Source organism: Chelonia mydas, chromosome 15, assembly GCF_015237465.2.
Source record: "Chelonia mydas isolate rCheMyd1 chromosome 15, rCheMyd1.pri.v2, whole genome shotgun sequence".
Lineage (NCBI taxonomy): Eukaryota > Metazoa > Chordata > Testudines > Cheloniidae > Chelonia > Chelonia mydas.
In genome coordinates this window covers 14,519,980-14,538,561 of record NC_057856.1, presented here as the reverse complement: position 1 = coordinate 14,538,561, position 18,582 = coordinate 14,519,980, and the positions used below count along the sequence as shown (strand labels likewise).

Here is an 18,582-nt window from a genome sequence, read left to right as displayed (position 1 = left end):
TTTTACAGATGGGGAAATTGAGGCACAGAGCAATCGAGTGACTTGCCCATCAGACCCGTGGCAGAACCAAGAATAAAACCCAGGTATCTCAAGTCCCGAGATTAACCCACTAGGCCTCACTGCCTCTCCTCTGTAAGCTTTCCAATTTTTCAGACTCCTGAAATGTGGAGAAGCATCCAGAGTTCATGGTGTTTATCCCAACTGAACCCAAATGCTGGACCCGCTGATGTTGGCCCAGCCTCGTTACCTTACTGCCAGCCCCAAACATTCTAACATCAGATGTCAAGCCCCCCCCAAACTTATGAGTCTTTAACAAAATGATTATAATCCCCCCCCCCAATCAATTTATTTGCCATCTGCTTTCTGAGCCTTTAGGGGATCACATTTCCCAGCTTTTCCTCACAACCAGGAAGGCTAGAAAAAAATAAATAAAAGCTGAGTCTCACAGTCACATGACTCCAGGAGCTGAGGCTTTAAGAAAAAACACCAAAGATTGTGAAATTCATGATCAAATCACAAGAGTTGGTATCGCTGCGTTACATGCCCGCTGGCTGGCTCAGTCGTAGCAGGACTAGAGCTCGGAAGAGAGCAGTCCTGGCAGATAGCTGTGGAATCACAAAGCCTGGGGCCAGAAAACAGAATAAAACTTCCATTAAAGGTCCAAGTTGCCCCACCCCACCGTCCAGGCCCGGTTGCACGGCCCACGATCACTCCCTACGTGCATCCCTGCTCAAGTGGGCACAAAAGGGTAGTGTTGGGCGATGGCTTTGTGTGTGAAAAACCTAATCCTGGAGGCCGCTGAGGTGAGAAGAGATGAAAAGTTAAGCAGCGATGGGAGCCCAAAGGCTTGGAGTGAGATGTCGGGAACGGCTCACTCACCTACTGCTTGTGCAAGTGCTCCTTCTGGAGCCGCGCTGGCGGAGTGCTCGGTAGCTTTGCTCGGCATCTTGCTGCGCAGCTGAGAGAGCGCGCTGTCCCTCAGCCTGACCAGAGCCTTCTTCACGGCAGCCTGAAGCAGCTGCCGGAAAGAGGACGAGTCGCAGTTCAGGTTCAGTGGCAAGAACTCCTTCAGTAGACGCACCTCCACCTCTGACAAGGCCTGGTTGGTCCTGGGGCTGCAACATAGGAGACCCAGTGCTGCCAGGCGAATGCTCTCCTCCCTGGAGTGCAAGCACCAGCAGAGCCTTTCCAACGTCTCCCCATCGAGGGGCAAGGCCCCGGTGATGATCTTGCGGCCGCTCAGCAGGGCGACCCACGCCCGAAGGTGGGCAGAGTCCCCACCACTGCAGCTCTCAGCAAGCAAAGCGTAAGAGGCGGGGAAGAGCCGCAAAGTCCAGACGAGAAGGTAGTTGGAAGCGTTGCTCTGAAGGAAGGAGATGGGCGAGGTCAAAGCACTGGCCAGGGTGGGCAGCCAGGGCAGTGCCCACTTCTGAGCCAGCTGCTCCTCCGTGGCATGTTCCTCTCCCTTCATCCAGTGCTTGCGCTGCTGTTGCAAAATGGTTTTATACACGTCTGATGCAGCTGGGCACAGGTGGTTAGTGGCAAGGCAGTTCAGAAGGTGCTGGGGAAGATCCTTGTAGGTATCCAGAACCTAGAAAACCCCAAATAACTTTACAGTCCTTGTCTGCTTTAGGCAGCCCCTGAACTCTCCTAATGCACCAAGGAAACACATGCACAAGCCTTGCTCATCTTATTAGTAGCTAAAACAAAGGCTATATTATGACCGTGGAGGAAGAGCAGCCTTCCCCACCAAGGAGGGGCGGATCCCAACACAGGTGGTAATTTCTGGTCACCGGTGGCACTACGCAATGCTGAGATCCCACAGCGATCAGTGCTTCTGACTAAGGCTGGATTCAAATCAGTGACCCAGTGGTAAAAGGCTACATCTTCCATTCCCAATCTTCCCAAGCCACCTATTGCATTTGATGTATTGTGTCTGTCCTCTCTCATGAGCTGGCTCTTCTCTGTGCAACAGCTAAAGAGCTAACCTGGGGCTCCCAATTACCAGGTCAGAGAGAGTGGGAACACCCCAACAGCAATACTGGGTTCAAAACAGAAGACCCCCCAGTAACCCAAAGACAATCATAGCAAAATATTCTGTCCCCTTCTCTAGTGAGACCACGGTGGGGCAGGAAAACGCTGCTGTGACCTCTGCATTGACATGTCTTGGCATCCAGACAGGCAGGGTGGCTGGCAGGAGGGGCAGTGGCTCATGCCATTGAGCACCTCCTTGTGGGGGATCTTGGGGGCTATGGGGGCCACAGTTAGGCAGAGATCCAACCATTTCATTTCTGCCAATGCATAAGAGAGCTGGATATACAAGGCCCCACGGGGGAAGTAACAAAAACACAGGTTGCTATCACTTGAACCAGAAGAGATTCTCTATTAGCTGTTAGCAGGATAGGGCCCATGACCCACGGCAGAGCGACCTGCATCCCATCCCCTACAGCGCAAGGTGCACACACTATCAATCTCATTCTGATTTTTGATGGAGGCCGCAGGGAGACCCAAGTTATCCAAGCACAAGCTCTCTCTGCAGACCCTCAACCCATAGGGTGTACCAATGTGCCCCTCCTTTCTTAAAGCAGTAACCGAAGACCCGCAGGCCAGTACAAGTTCTGGTGTGTCCAGTTTTCATCTAGCCCTTTGTGGGATGTTTTGGCATCTGCATCACACCCTCCGTTCCTCTCTTAGCTGTGCCGGGCACACACAATACCTGTCCCTCTGTGGGCAGCACTCGTTCATCCCACCCATGCGTTAAGTGTCTTGGACACTGCATATCCCCACCAGGTTTCCTTACTTTCTCTGTGCCCACGTAGGGGAGAATGGCACACAAGGGGAAATATCTGGCTTTGACCTGCCAGGGCATTGCCATAATTCTCTGCAGGAACTGTTCATAGAGGGGTCTCTCCAGGTCCTCGAAGTGATGGCACTCCAGGCAGTAGATCTCCAGGAGATGTTGAAAGGAGCTATGTATGAACTCTGACGCCCCTTCCACCTGAACAACCAGAAAAGAAACGCAAACTAAGAGATTGTCCATCATGTCTCACTGCTGGAAATGGTTAGAGGGGCTTTATAACCTCCTCTGCCCTCCTTTATCTGTCACTAGGGATTGCCTGTCCTGTGGTAAGTGATAACCAACATTAAGCAGTCCCAGTTTTGCCACCAGCAATGGGGGCAGGGGACACAACACAGCAGCCTGATGGGGCTTGGTAAAATAGGCCCCACGGTCTCCCCGTTAGGGCTCCTTAATGGCATTTGCCAGTGGAAAGCTGTCTTTCTGAAACTGATGAGACAGCTTGCTGAGTATGGGACCGCTCAGTGGGAGCATGGCTATTGGAGTCTGGCTCTGCCGAGCTGCGAGGCAGAGGGGCTCTCCTCGCAAAGCGCCAGCACGGACAGAACGTCGCATCAGCCAGGAGGAAAAGGCCATGCCAATGCGCCCAGCCCTATAATGCAAGAGCAGCCGTATCTTAGCAATCCTGCCTATGTTACTATGCGGCGTATTCCGCTCCCAGCGAGCGTGAAATGAGCTAGAAGGGCAGAGTGTAGACAGACTAAAATCTGACCAGGCTGCACTGTGCACTTTTCTTCAAGTGAAAGACAGGGATGATGAGGGGGGAAGAAGGGAAGATTTCTGGATATTTTCTGGCTGCCCTGGAAGAGGGCGTGGCCTGTAGGAGCTACACACCCCCCCCATCCCGGCTGGGTGCCTTACTGGGCTTTCTGCATTGTTCCAGATGAACTGGCTCAGTCTGTGGAGCAGTTCAGAGTTCTCAGCCAGCATGCGGCTCTCCTTGACTTTCCAGATCTCAGGCAGACACTCCAGGATACGTTGCAGCCAGAGGGAAAAAACTGAAAGCACAGAACAGACTAGTACAGAGCCTTTCCAGCGGACAAAACAGCAAAACCTCCCACAGCTCTTCCCAGCTGGAGTGGGCAACCAGCTACTGGGCAAACACCTGCCTCTCTCAACACCATTTCCCCTGAGATTTCTCTGTTTTAACCTACCTTACGCAGCAGGGGCTCAAGGCAAGATTAAGGCAAGTGGTGTGCGGTACAGCAAGATGGTACTGCGGGGCCCAGGCTGGATTCAACTGGGCTTTAATTTCAGAATTGAGGGAAAGATCACTGCTGGGGGTTCTCCCACCCCCTGCAAAGGTGCCCTAGATATCCGCAGGCAGCTGAGTCACTCTTCCCCTTCCCATACAGCATGTCTGAAAGCTACGGGGGTTTGGAGGTTCCTGCTGCAGTGTGGCGGGAGGGTGGCAAACCTTTAAAACCCTCTTGGGGTATAATGGGGCGGGCGGGAGGTGCAGATCTTTATTACCTTGGAAACGGTAGTAATGATAATCCTTCTGCTCTTCGCTCACAGCCCAGACAGCTGGAAACAGCACGTCCAGCAAGAGACAAGCCTGCAGGGCATACACCAGCGTTAAGCAATGAGCTACTGCTGTATTTGTGGTGTTGGGCTTTTCTTGCTGATTGATAGGAGAGATTACTAGGCACCAGAACTTCAAAGATGCCCTATTAGGGCATCCTTGAGGATAAGATTTTGTCATGGATATTTTTAGTAAAAGTCACGGACAGGTCTCGGGCAATAAAGAAAAAAGTCATGGAAGCCCGTGACCTGTCCCTGACTTTTCCTAAAAATATCCATGACAAAATGGGAAGGGGCTGGGCAGCTGTGGGGTGGTGGGGAGCTGCAGGGGTCCCCCTGCCCCCTCCGGCAGCTGGGGAGCTGCGAGGATCTCAAGCGAGGAAGCTTCCATCAGCAGAGCTAGGCCGAGCTGCTGCAGCAATGGGCACGATGTAAATACGCTGAGTCAGACAGCCTTTAGCAGCGCAGTCTCTACTGAAATCCACGGAGGTTTCCCCACATGCCCCCTAGCGGGGCTCTTGGACTCCTCCAGCAAGACTCTTTGCCGTGACACCAAGGAACACCAGTCTGGTCACCTGCAGTTTTACTCTTTGAGCCACTGAACTTTGCCGCCTTACAGCTGATATGGCAGCAGCAGGTTGACTAACTACATAGACTGTTCCCCCTCCATCCAGCTAAGGCCCTGGCCACAGCAGGTGAACCAGCAACGGTCATGGTGCCGCTAACAGACTTCTAGCGTTCTTCTACTCTTGATGACCACCTGTGGTGCGTTCATGCCTATATCAGCTACCGAAGGGGTTATTCACAGCACAGCCTGACTTCCAAGATTCTCCCAGGGAAACAGATCTATCCATACTGATCAGGGAAACAAAGACCTCCTGGCAACGACGACATTTAAACACAGCGCCTGGCGCAAGTGTAAGGCCTTTGCCAACTGCTGGGGCAGCTCGAGCCAAGTAAATGGAACGGGCTTGCTCAGCAATGAATTAGCACTCTCCCCCTCCCCAGTATCTGAAGTCACCCCAAGTACTTCCTGAGCCAATGCTCGGCAACAGGTGAAGGCTTTTCTAAACCCTTCACCCAAAACCCAGTTTGTTTGTCCTCTGCATTCCCCGAACAGAACGCTCGTTCTAACTTAGAGCTCTCCTACCTGAGGTGGGAAGCTGTCCAGCCGACAGCTCAGGATCTCCTTCTTGCAGCAAGTTAATAAACCCCTCGTAAGCACCAGTCTCTCTAAGCCGTCTGAACTCAGGACAGACGTCTCCACCTTCAGTTCCCCAAATTTCAGATCTCCTGGCCCTAGGGGAAAATCACCAAGTTAGGACAGAGCAAAGACTTATTCAGACACGGACTTTCAAACTGCAAATCAGCCTTATGTTTCTCAGGTTAACTTTAGTCCTTCACACCCATTAGTATTAATCGCAGCACGGGGGGCCAGAGCCAGGCACAGCATGGGCAGACAGCTCAGAAATATGGCCCCTGCAACACAGGGCCTTCCCTGAGCAGACTCTCCCAGTCCCGCTCAACTGTGTGGCGGACCCTGCCAAACTCAGTGTATGCTGCCTGCTCCAGCTTGGGAGGTGCAGAAATCAACGGTCCAGGCCCGTAACCTACTGTGCCACCTTGCCCCATGGACTGAGAGCCCCATATCTAGGCTTTGCTGGAGACTTCCTCCCATTCCTTCACCTAGGAAGGCAGAGCAGGCCTCTAGGGAACTGAGATCTGTTCCTAGTTCAGCCACTGACTCTGTCCGCTCGGGCAAGTCGCTTCCCCACCTTTGGAAAGCACCCTGAGATCAAGCGCTACCAAGGATCGTTACTAAAGATCACGCACGCACCTTGGTCGACTAGCTGGAAAAGGGTCAGCACGGCTCTGGCCCCTCTCTCTGGCTCAGCAGCAGTGTTCACCAGCATGCTCACGGCAGTGCCGGCCAGCAGGCGGGCGTCCTTGTTAGCTGTCTGAAGTCACCAAGGAAAAGGAAACTCACATTTTTAAAAAGCTTGTCTTTACAAAGTCATTTAAATACCACTTACTGCTCTCCCTGCAAACAAAAGGCATTTATAGAGCCACGGGGGGGCGTGCTGCACTTTTGCAGCACGTAGGGTGGAGTGGATCCCTCTCATCACAACTCCCCCCCACTCTGCTGCATTCACGCTTACGCTGCAGTGTACACGCTGAAACACCACACCAACACATGTATGTCACATGTACATGTGAATGTCTCCAGCTGTACAGGGTGGAGACACCCATTACCAGCAGCTGTCACCTAGCACGGCACTATCACTGCATTCTACCATGGCTTCACTTTAGTGCAGTTGTGGTTCCCCCTCCACGGGAGCTGTGGATACTCAGCACCTCTCCGTATCAGGCAACTTTTGTGTAGGTGCCTATATTTGAAAACAGTGGCCTTGTGTTTTCTGCCTCAGTTTCCCCAAGGAAACCGTAAAGTGGAGCTAATAAAACTGCCTCCCTGGTAGGAGTGCTGAGAGGTGAAATTAGATAACGTTTGGAAACGGCTTTGAACAGTAAAGCATTATCCTTATTTTTCTAACCAGGAACAACAACTCCTCTCAGATCCAGGCTGGCCTGGCTTCACGTGGGCTCAAACTCTCTGCAGCAGCTTGGCTGCTGTCTCATCTGTGCCACAGTTGGGCAGCTGCCCTGACTATAATCACCTGCCCCATGACGACTTGCAGCAGAGATCCCAAAATGCTCTGCAGGGTTCCACTGTTCTCGGCTTCGCTCCACACCAGAGGCGACACTTCCTTGGGCATCGCCTGGAAAAGCTGCAGGCAGGTCTGAGGAAGTAAAAGGACAAAGCGCAACCCTCTGTCACCTGCTAGATCTTTTTCTTAACAGTTCGACAATGCGCCTCCCCCAACATAGGGGGGAACTTTTTCTTCCAACCCCTAAGTCCTGCTGTCTTACAGGGGGGAAGACGCCAAATTCCAATGAATGTTTGGGTTTTTTAACCCCTTCAGTTCATGCCTCTCTTCCCCTAGTGCTGGTGGGAGTTACAGTATGTTACAGGCATCCAGAGGAGACTATAACCCCCAAGCGATGTGGATCTTACCTTGACTGTGATGTAGCTCCACTCCTCGCTCTGTGCCGTTGGGTCTTGCAGCACCAAATTCAATGTGGCAGCTACACGCAGCAGCAGTGGGGCGAGGCTGAGTCTCCAGTGGTGTCGGCCTAGGCTGCTGTCCTCTATGAACATGCAAACTGTGGATAGGGGAGAGAGAGGCGCACAGGGCATCGGATGCCAGGCACTGCAGCCCGAGATGCTGGGTTAAACACCTCAGAAGGTGGCCAGCAGCATCTGTGTGCACCCTGCAGTGAGTTATGATCAAACAAACTGATCCACATACCCATGCTCTTATGCAGGGCTGGGGAATCCCCTTCTCCCTGCCAGCTGATTTGGGTCCCAAGCTTTGAGGCCGTACATTTGAGTTGAATCCCTCCCTGCAGGGGTGACTATCCCTGCTAACTCTCATGCGCGGAGATTCAGAGATGACTCTTCCCCTGCCGGTATTGTTACCTCATGAAAAGAGACAGGGAAAGGCCAAAGCAAATGAAGGCTCTAATCTCTCTATTCTTGGAGGTTATCTGGAGCTGGTGATTCCTAGTACTTATACCACTTTTCTTCATCAACTGTGTGTTAGTTAATTCATTCCCCCCACCCTGGGGAGGGAGGCAAGTATAATTCTCCCTATTTTATGTGTGGGGAAACTGAGGCACGGAAGTGCCGTGACTTTCAGAAGGCTGCACAGAGTGCATGTCTTCATGCCCAGATCTTGCTGGGGATTTGCCCAGAAAAGCTCAGCCCACAGACAGCACCGGGCTTTTGGGCCCACATCTGTTGCCACTGATCTCAGTGGGAGAAGGCCAGGACATCGGTGACACTTCTGCTCGTCTCATTCCCCAGTCAGACTGAGTAGCAGACAAGAGAGTCAGGGACTTGTCTGAGGCTGGCACCGTGAATCGGTAGCTCAGCTCATGATGAGCGTCAGCATGGTCTGAACTCAGTTTCTTATTAACCACAGAGGCCTCCGTTGTGCATATTTGCATGCACGTGGTTCTGCGGGTTAGTGTCACGGCTTTCAAAGGGGGCAGGGGGAGTCTTTGAGACTGACCTGTCTGGAGGTCTCCCGGAGACAGCACCTGCAGTGAGAAGGAAGCGCAGGAACATTTAACACTCATGGAGAGACAGCTGGTGCAGAATTGCAGCTCGAGGGACGCAGTGTGTGCTAGGAGAGGTCTGAGGGGCAGTTAGAACCTGAGCTCCCGAGCAAAGCATCTGCCAGCTGAGCTTAGAATCAAGCCTTCCTCCCAAACCACAGCACGCAGTTTTCCCCCACCCAGGGCAGCCCAGCCAGATCAGCGGGGCAGGGCTGAGACCCTCCGTTTGTCTCCAGGGTCCCAGGCCAGTGCGGCTGGGTGTTCTGCAGGAGTAGGGCTGACATACTCACCCCTAAGGGAACAAACTAATACACTTCAGCCAACTCCCTGAACTGTGACAGACTCTCTGCTTTCTCCCCCCACACTGACTATTGTCTGTAAACAGCTTCCTCCTTTTGAATCCACCTCTTCTTCCTGCCAAGTTCTCTTTGGGGTGGTACAAATCACAAAGACTTGCCATGTTTCAGTTCACTACCCAGGGGGGCCACCAACCCAGCACTGGGCTGAAACGCTGTCAGCCGGAAGAGCAGGAGGCTGAATGTACAGAAGGCTGTTTTTATTTACACACAAAGATCTGGTGAACCCGCAACGCTGGGACAGGGAACAAAAAGAACCTCCAGGCCAGGTAACGGGGTATGTCCTACCACTGTCTCATTGTACAGGGGTAGATGCGAGCTTTGAAATACTATGGGAGTAAATACAAGGGCGCTAAGCAGCCTGAACTGGGCCTTTCCTGCCACATCGCCATCCCCGGATCCAATGCTGCCCTGTGCACTAAGGCCCCAATCCTGCAATGCTAGCTCAGACCCGCTGACATCAACAGGACTCTGCACAGGCCTAGGGGTCCAAGCTGATGGATCCTGATGCGGGATCAGGGCCTCCCTTTGTCTTCTGTGCTGCTCTAAAGAGAACTGAGTTCCTCTCACCTGTTTGTACTCGGTCAGGCTGCTCATTAACTTATTCACTTCCTCAGCAACCAGGGATTCTTTACTTTCTGACAACTTCGTAACAATCTGGGGGGGGAAAGGAAACCTCGAATGATCCAGGTGTTCCAGGATTGCGTACAAATACCCAGACCAATATGCGTCTGTCTACACTGCAGTTGGCAGAGAGCCTCCCAGCCTAGGTAGACGGACCCATGCTAGCTCAGCTGGCGTGAGCACGCTAAAAATAGCAGTGTGGATGTTGCGGCTCTGGCGGCCGTTTGGGTTCTCCAGGCCACCGAACGCCCTGGACCTGAGACCAGGTGGCTATCCCGAGTGTCCAGCAGAGCCACAACATCCACCCTGATGTTTTTAGTGAGCTAGCTAGTGCAAGTCTATGTACCGGGCTGGCTCCCAGCTGCAGTGTAGACATACTCTGTGCGCTCGCAATTGGGTCGATAACATGCTATTGAACCCAGATTTAGGATTTAGACACATCATAAACAGACCTTTGCCAAAGAGACCCGTGTGACCTCTTGAGTAAATGATGCGTGAATAAAACCAGCTGTGAAAGACTAAAAATGCACAAAAAGAAAAGGTAGGGATTTCAGGAAAAGAATCCATTTGATAAATGCGTTAATGTTGCCAAGCACTGTGCCAGATATGGAAAGTTAAAGCTAACAGTCTGTCCAATGTCAGCAGGCTTTTTGTTAAATAGCTAAAATCAGCTTTAGCATTTATTTTCAGTCAAGGGCACAAGTTACAACATTTGGCTCCAGCTCTAAACTTCCCCAGAGCGCAGGAGCACTGGGCTCTGGGGTTTTAGTTCAGACCCCTCCCTGGGCTTGTCTACACAGCCCTGCAGTTTGGACTATGGATAGGCACATTGCAGCGCACACTCCGAAGTCCTTCAAAGAGGACTATGTTAATGCGAACTAGGTACCTTTTAGTCTGTGTCCGCAGCATCCATAGGGGGCAGTTACAGCATCGCGCTTCGATGCGCACTGTAATTTGCCTCTCCAGACTACAGGGCCATGTAGCCATCGCCTCTGTTCTGCCTTTTATTATATGTATTTATTCTCTTACATAATGAAAGAGCTGAAGAAGAGCTCTGTGTAGCTCAAAAGCTTCTCTCTTTCACCATCAGAAGTGGGTCCAGTAAAAGATATTACTTCTCCCACCTTGTCTCTATAATGAAAGAGAGACTGGACAGAACAGTGATTTCCCCACTTGCTGGCTCTCCTCCTCATGTTTAGCTGCTAAACTCACAGATTTTGTAGGCCAGAAATGCATCACAATGGTTATCTAGTCTAAGCTCTTACGTAACACAGGTCAGAGAATTCCACCCAGTAATCAAGGCACTGAGTCCCAATCACCTGTGGTTAAATTACATTACTAAGTTAAAAACAAATGAAATACTTTCCCTAATATTCATTTTCCACATAGCAATGGCTGTAGGAGTTGCCATCAAATGTTCTTTGATTGCAAATGAAAGGCAGCGTAGTCTGCACAGTGGTGAATGGGAAGATGGGGTGGCCTGGGCAGTTGTGAATGGGAAGAGGGTGTCCATGAGCCAATGGGATCTATGTTGCTAGAGCCCTGATACAACAGTCAAGTGTAGGTAGCTAAGCAAAGGGACAAGCCTCTGTTTTTATTCTTGGTTTTCCCAGAGGGAAGGCACAAGCTGTAACCTTTATTCCCAGGGAAACTCAGTTAAGATTCAACATCTAGTTTGCAGTAAGGTTCTTTGTGTAGACTGAGTCACAAGATCACCCCATAAGTGAATCGCCCAGGCAGGTACCAGTCTCAGGTCCGCGTGGCAGGAGCCCAGCCGTCTAATTCCTAGCTCTGACTTGCTGTGGGACCTTGGGTAAGTCACTTACCGTTGCTGTACTTCCGTTTCCTCATCTGTAAAATGGGGATCATAACACCTGTCTACCTAATGCTCTTGTGAGCATCCCTGACTGTACAGATACGTCTATACTCCAGTTAAAAATCCAGGGCTATCCCATGACAGCTGACTCAGGCTCAGGGGCTTAGGCTACGGGGCTGTTTAATTGTGGTGTACACGTTTGGGCTAGAGCCCAGGCTCTAGGATCCTGCAAGGTAGGAGGGTCCCAGAGCTCAGGCTACAGCCTAAGCCTCAACTTCTACACTGCAATTCAACAGCCCCGCAGCCCAGCCCGAGTCAGCTGGCATGGGCTAGCCCCGGGGTGTCTAACTGCAGTGTCGCCACCCCTGCCGAGTCACCGAGAACAGGCGCTGTAGAGGCCCTGCGTTTATTATTTTGCAGACGCCCCTGCAAACAAGGGAAGTGACCGCTGTAGAGCAAACTGTGGCATAACTTTGCAGCCTGACCCCCTACCCACCCAGATGAATGGAGCGGCCACTGTCTAACATGATTTACCTGCTCGAGTTTATGGAAGGAGCTGGAACTGCTGGTCGTCTCCATCTGGAAAGCAAGCACGCAGCGCACTAGGGGAAGCACGTCAGCATCCTCTAGCTCCCGTAATCCCTTGCTCATCTCCTGAAAGAGCAGCAGTGCCTCCTCCAGATTTTTATCTTTACACCTCTTCACAGAACCCCTGGCAAAATGAAACCCAGGACTGTCATGTCAATGCTGACTTGCTCCAAACACCTCCAGTTGAGAGAGGGGAAGAGTTCAGACTGCAGTTATGGTCAGTATGGTCATAGAGCGGGACAGGGAAAACTACAGTGCTTTATATGCCTGGCTTTTGCTTAGCACCCACCCCAATAGTATGTATCGCGTGCATGTTTAAATTACGTTTATTCATTTAAATGCATTGGTCTAGATTTTCATAAGTGACTAGTGCTTTATAGGTTCTTCACTTGTTTCCTCACCAAAACCATCTGATGTTCCTCCATTTGCTTTAAAAGATGCTAACACGTATACAAAGGCTGGGGCCAAGGTTGGTAAAAATAAAATAATTCTGCAAAATCTCTAGATAAGAAACAGAAGAGGGGAGATAGAATAAGATCAGACTGGCCCTGTGTAATGCAAATACAGCGCTGGGAAATGATCAGGGCCCAATGTCACTGAATAGAAGAGAATCAGTTAAATTTCATTCTGCTTTATAGCACCAGTCTTGTAAAGCAAAAAATCAACCAAAGCCCCCCATATAACCACAGATATAAATATATAAACCAAGCCACATCTCCAGTGTGAACACAGCAAGGAACCCCATCAGGGGAAGAGGAGAGTGACTCTCCTCATAAAGGATCCCCTTATCCTGGGCTTGGATCCACAGACGTGCACCATATAGCAAGGCTGATTTTGGCAGGAATCTGTGGACCCACTTGCAGGATGGGAGTCTACATTAGAAACAGATCAATATCTCAAGTATCAGGGGGTAGCCGTGTTCGTCTGTATCGGCAAAAACAACAAGGAGTCCGGTGGCACCTTAAAGACTAACAGATTTATTTGGGCAAATCTGAAGAAGTGGATTTTTTACCCACGAAAGCTTATGCCCAAATAAATCAGTTAGTCTTTAAGGTGCCACAGGACTCCTTGTTGTTTTTGCAGATCAATATCTGAACCAGAATAACGTGCAACAGTGGAAATGAGTAGTTGCAGGCTGAAAACTAGCATCGTTTTGTTTTGCATAAGGCTGTGGCTATAGCCCAAACACAGGACTTTAGCGGGGTGCTGCAGGCTCGCTCTCACTTTCCAGTCAGACTCAGGGATAACAATGCTTAGTTGGAGGTGGGAGAGAGGGAAAGTGAAAGAGGAATAAAACTGATTGAGTTACCCTCCTTCCCTACAGAACTAGTTTAGCCAAGACATCCACATGTCCCCTTTAGTTGCCTGCACACTGATTATTCTTTTACTTGCTTTCAGTCCTTGCATTTTTGTCATTTCCAACTCTCTCTCTCTCAGCTGTCACACAGCGGGTTAGTGCATGTAGTTTTTATACCTCTGAAGAGCTGGCCTGGGTAGAGGTCTGATTAAAATAGCAAGTGAAATGATTTTGGTTTCAGACTAACTACTGACAGACTTCACATCACACACACAGGGACAGGAAGTCTGTGCAGTGAGGAGACAAGGGGGCTGCGGGTCAAAATGAGAGGCCGTGGCACGGCAAGTCAGTACAGGGGTGTGCTGGCAGTCGTGGTGAGAAGGGGCCAGGACTGGAAACGCAGGGGGTGCTGAGGCTCAGGATTGAAACGCAGTGGCAGAGAGTCTGGAATAGCCCGTTCTGTAGGTCAGAAGAGAAGTGAACTTTGTACTAAGCCTTGCACAACACCCACCTGCACTGCTCAGCTCTAGCCAGGCCCTCACTTTCAGGAACACACGTATTTAACCCACATTTACCCAGCAACTAAAACAAGGAGAAGCGTTGAACTGGCAGCTCCTTGAGGCAGGGACTGTTTTTCTGTTCTGTGTTTGTACAGCGCCTAGCAAAAGGGGGTCCAGGGCCCTGCCTAGACTATCTAGACACCACAGTAATACAAACAATCTCAAGAATGGTTACAGAACAAACACTTTTGATCCTTAAAGGGAAGTTACATTTGGCCCCGGAGTTAAACCTGCTAGAAACTTTCCCACCATGAAAACAATCCACAGAAATCAGTTTTTCTCAAGGAGACAGACGCCCGCTCCGTGTGCGGCCCCAACCACGGGAGCAATGAAACCTGACAGAGCGACTCTAAACCCAAGTGAGACCCTTTCCACCGACCCTTCCCGGTCCCCGCGGCCACGCTGCAGGAAGTGGGGACAGCGCATCAGAGGGGACAACGAGCTGGATGTCAAGGCGGGCTCGCCCAGGTTGCTGTGCTAGCAAAGCAGGTAACACCCCAGCTTCTTACCACAGGGCTTTGGGTTTCAATGGAGTGACTCTTTAAGCGGCCGTGAACCAGTCACCTGGGGCCAAACTGTCACAGGCCATTGCCAGGCGATAAGAGAGACCCCCCCCCTTCGCTGTGCAACCTGGGCAGAAGCCCGAGCGCTGGGGGGCCCGGAAGGAAGCGGGCAGGGCGCCCGGGCGCGGAGCGGGGCAGAGCCCTGGCGCCAGGGACCGCCGGCAAGGGGCGCACGCCCCGTCCCGGCTTCTGCCCCCGGCCCCCTGCCTGGAGCGCCAGCACGCTGCGGGGGAGATGCTCTCCAATGGACCCCCCACGGCAGAAGGTGGCTAACCGCTCCCCCCCCCCGGGACCCCCCCAGGAGCGGGCCCCCTGCAGCCGGGGCGGGGGGCCCGACGCGGGCGCCCGCCACTCACCCTGCGAACTGCTCCAGCTTCTCCAGGAAGGCGAGCACGGCCCGGCACAGGTCCTGCAGCGGCTCGCTCCGCCCGAGCCCCCGGTAGAAGGCGAGGCAGGCCTGGGCCTCCTGCGCCGCGCCCATGGCTCGCGGAGCGGCCCGGCCCGGGCGGCGGGGAAGCGAGCCGGGCTGCCCCGGGGGACCTAGCGCCGCACGTGGGGCTTGGCAGCTCCGGGCCGGGGGCGCGCTCAGCGGCGGCGGCCACCATAGAGTCGGGCGGAGACTGGGGCCGTGCCGCCCGGCTGCCGCCGTCACGGGCAGGCTCTGCCCTGCGGGCGCGCCAGCCCCATCTAGTGCTGCCGGGGGTCTAGCCGGGCTGCAGGGAGCGGCCGCGGCTCCCCCGGCGCGGCCCGGCCCGGCTCGGCTCGGCTGCGGCCGCCGCTGGAGACCGGCCGGGCTGGGGAACGCCGTGGGCGCTGCTCCGCTCCTCTTCGCACGGCTGGGCTGTGGGCCCCGTCACGCGTGCTCTGCCTGGGCTCCCCTGACATCTGCTGTGTGGTTGGAGGGGCTGGCTAACCTCGGGCAGTGGTTGTCAACCTGTGGTCCCCGGGGGCCCACAGACTATGCCTCAGGTTTCCAAAGGGGCCCGCACCGCCATTTGAAATGTCTTCGGGGGTCTGCAGAGGAAAAAGGGTTGACTACCACTGAGGTAGGGGAACTGAAAATCCATGTTACCTAACGGGCTTTAAAATGTGGAGGGGGCAGGCTGTGTTTGAACACCACTTACCCGGTTTGGGGTTTTAACCTGTGTGAAAACACAACTTGCTCTGTCCAGATTAGGATTTTAAAGCAGGGTGGTTAACATGGATTTTTTTAAAAACACAGTTTATCCTAGTCTAATGACAGGTTTCAGAGTAGCAGCCGTGTTAGTCTGCATTCGCAAAAAGAAAAGGAGTACTTGTGGCACCTTAGAGACTAACCAATTTATTTGAGCATCAGCATTCGTGAGCTACAGCTTCATGCATCCGATGAAGTGAGCTGTAGCTCACGAAAGCTGATGGTCAAATAAATTGGTTAGTGTCTAAGGTGCCACAAGTACTCCTTTTCTTTTATCCTAGTCTAGACAGTCCCTGAATGGGAAAAGACAAGGCTCCTGATTGAGAGCTCACTCCAGTGAAGTCAGCTCAGGTAAAATTTCGGTGCTTTGCAGTAGGGAGGAGCCTGTAGGCCGAGATACTTTCACAAAGGCTTTTAAGGCACCAGAAATATTTCCCAGTGGGTTGTTTGCTGGAGTTTGTGCTTTCATTGCGTGTCGACTGTGAGCCTTTTTATTAAGGACCAAGAGCACAGCGGGGTGATGAGAGTGCAGCTGGTGTAGTTGACAGAGCATCCCATGGAGGGGCAAGAAGGGCCTAGGGAGAGGGTAACAGGATGAAGGACTTAATTCATCACGGGTGCTACAAGTGATCAGCATCAGTGAGAGCCTTCTAGACACTGGAGGAGCTGGGGCATTGGTGTGAGGTGCTGAGTGATCACACTGCAATTGTTGCTGTCCGGCCTACTGTGTTCTTGATTAACTCAAGTTAAACATTCTTAGCAGCATCTAGCAATGGAAGAATTAATTCACTATTACAGACTCTAGGGCTCTGTTTCTTCCCATTTTACCCCAGGGATTTTTTCATTATATATCAAAGACTTTCTTTAGGTCAAAGACCAGCAGAATGTTCCAGGGCAGGGAGAACAAACCAAAGCCCATCTCCAAGTTCACTGGATACTTTGCACTAAATTCTCATTGGTAAAATGCAGATATGTTTCCCAGTGCAGCTAAGTGCAAACAGGGCTCTTGAAACATAGAAAGGCATACACACACACGTGTGTGTCAAACCAAGTGCTTTCTTGAAGTGATTCAAACTGAAAAATCTGACTTATAATGCTTGCATCACTGTTGTGTGAGAGCATCTCGTCGTCATTAACGATAGTATCCTCAGAACACACCTGTGAGACAGGAAAGCATTCTTCTTTCACAGATGGAGAATGGAGACACAGAGAGATGAAGTGGTTTGCCCAAGATCATACAGGAAGATGGCAGCAGAGCAAGGAATTAAGCCCTAATCTCCTGAATTCCAGGTCAGTGCCTTAACCACAAGACCATCTCTCCAGTATGTTGTGTCTCTGCTCAGTGCATGATAGCTCTTTCTCAGTGTAACACTGATAGAAAGGCACTTTTCATCTACACTTACAAGGATCATCTCATTATACCCAAACTGATACTCCCTCTCAGATTTAACCTCTCATTCCAACACAGCGATGAATGGTCTGTTTGAATTCCATGTGTTAGTCACTGGATTGGAATTAAGCCCATACTGCACAAGTTGGTTTTAGTGAGGCGGATTCTGCAGTCTTCTTGAAAACACATGCTGTTCAATCTGTTTGTGAACAATGAATAATGGCTGTTATGGTGGGTTTCATCAGTTGCTGCATAGGACGGTCATATTAAACATTTGCACAGTTGTATTCCGTTGTGCACCCTGTTATATTAGGAATTGTGTGAACTGGCAGATTTGTAATCAAAATGAAGACATGTTGAACCACAGCTATTCTCCTGGGCAAAAATACCCGATCCCTTCTGAAGTTCACTGTAGCTCATCACAACTGCTATATCAAACATACACAAAACTTAAGAGCAGACAGTTAAGGTTGCTAAGGGCAAATAATACCCATCTCAAAATGCAAGAAGTAGAGAGTAATGCCATACTGTGCCTTCTCCCTTGCCCTTTCTCTCACACACAACAGGACAGCATAAGAAAATGAATAGTAATTGACAACAGTCACCAAGCTGAGGTCCAGACAATACCCCTCAACAGGGAAAAGCCTATGGAAGCTGGCACCGCAGATTTCTGCTGCTCAGTTGGGAACCAGATTGATGATGGGAAATCCATCAAAACGGGTGGTGTGGGAGCTGCCTGATCTTTTGCAGGGATTAGTGATCAAGGTGGCCAATATTCCTGAAATCACTGATGAATTTAAATAGTTGGGTTTCCCATATGGCGGTGGAGCATCCGATGAAGTGAGCTGTAGCTCACGAAAGCTTATGCTCAAATAAATTTGTTAGTCTCTAAGGTGCCACAAGTACTCCTTTTCTTTTTACTAAAGGAACCAGTTTTTCCATTCTGTCCTCCCTGTCAGGTACAAAAATACATTAACAGGACAGGATACTATCACATGGTGTTTTAGACCTTATGTGATCATGACAAGAAGTTGATGGACATCTGCCACGTGGCCTAGAAAAGTCTGTGATGTGAGAACTTTTAAGATCTTTAGGTTCTTCCAGAGAGGACAGAATGAAACACAGTAGTGACATTGATGGTGGGCAGGTTCTCACTGTGATCTGTAGGGTCCCAGAGTACCCACGATCCATGCTGAGATGGTTGAGCAGGCCAAGCGAAATCTCTGCTCCTGGCTGGCACATTGGTGAGGTCTGTGCCAAGATGGCTAAGCAGTTAGCAGAGAAGTGTCACTCACAGAGACAAGGTCAGTAACCAACGACATGGAATCAGGGAGATGTGTGTCATGTTTTTCAAAGCTCTCCCTTCCCTTCTGAGTGCGGGGCCCCTATTCCCACAGATTGCAGAGCCAACAGGAACGTTTTGTAGGAGCTGTCTCAGTCAGAAGGGAAGGCAAGGTTTCCCCATAGCAGCAGGGAGGAAGAAATTCCTGCTCCTGGCCAGGAAATAGACAGGGTCTGTGTCCAGCTGTTGGAGAAGGCTGCAGAGCACCTCCCATTCCTCTCAGGGTTGTCTTACCTATCATGCCTCCATTGCTGGAAAAGGCTCTGACTGCGCCCTCCTCAGATATCCTCATGATAGGATCCTCTGTCTCCA

At 51.3% G+C, this 18,582-nt stretch overlaps 1 protein-coding gene across 4 annotated transcripts in view; it reads right to left on the bottom strand.

Moving 5' to 3' along the window:
- Positions 1–18,280, bottom strand: part of LOC102940937 (thyroid adenoma-associated protein homolog) — a 41,945-nt gene extending 23,665 nt beyond the window's left edge. Inside the window, exons 1-12 of one of the 4 annotated variants that reach the window (XM_037879274.2) lie at positions 14,721–14,994; positions 11,891–12,068; positions 9,487–9,573; positions 8,515–8,542; positions 7,455–7,603; positions 7,057–7,179; positions 6,219–6,339; positions 5,532–5,680; positions 4,331–4,415; positions 3,719–3,855; positions 2,801–2,998; positions 880–1,591 (exon numbers count right to left, since the gene is read on the bottom strand). In XM_037879274.2, the coding sequence (XP_037735202.1) occupies positions 880–1,591; positions 2,801–2,998; positions 3,719–3,855; positions 4,331–4,415; positions 5,532–5,680; positions 6,219–6,339; positions 7,057–7,179; positions 7,455–7,603; positions 8,515–8,542; positions 9,487–9,573; positions 11,891–12,068; positions 14,721–14,845 (2,092 nt within the window). In that variant the 5' untranslated portion in view covers positions 14,846–14,994. Of the gene's footprint in view, positions 1–879; positions 1,592–2,800; positions 2,999–3,718; positions 3,856–4,330; positions 4,416–5,531; positions 5,681–6,218; positions 6,340–7,056; positions 7,180–7,454; positions 7,604–7,749; positions 7,902–8,514; positions 8,543–9,486; positions 9,574–11,890; positions 12,069–14,720 lie in introns of those variants that run through there. The other 3 variants (XM_037879277.2, XM_037879276.2, XM_043529324.1) reach the window with 3 other exon arrangements.
- Positions 18,281–18,582: the final 302 nt, after the last annotated feature.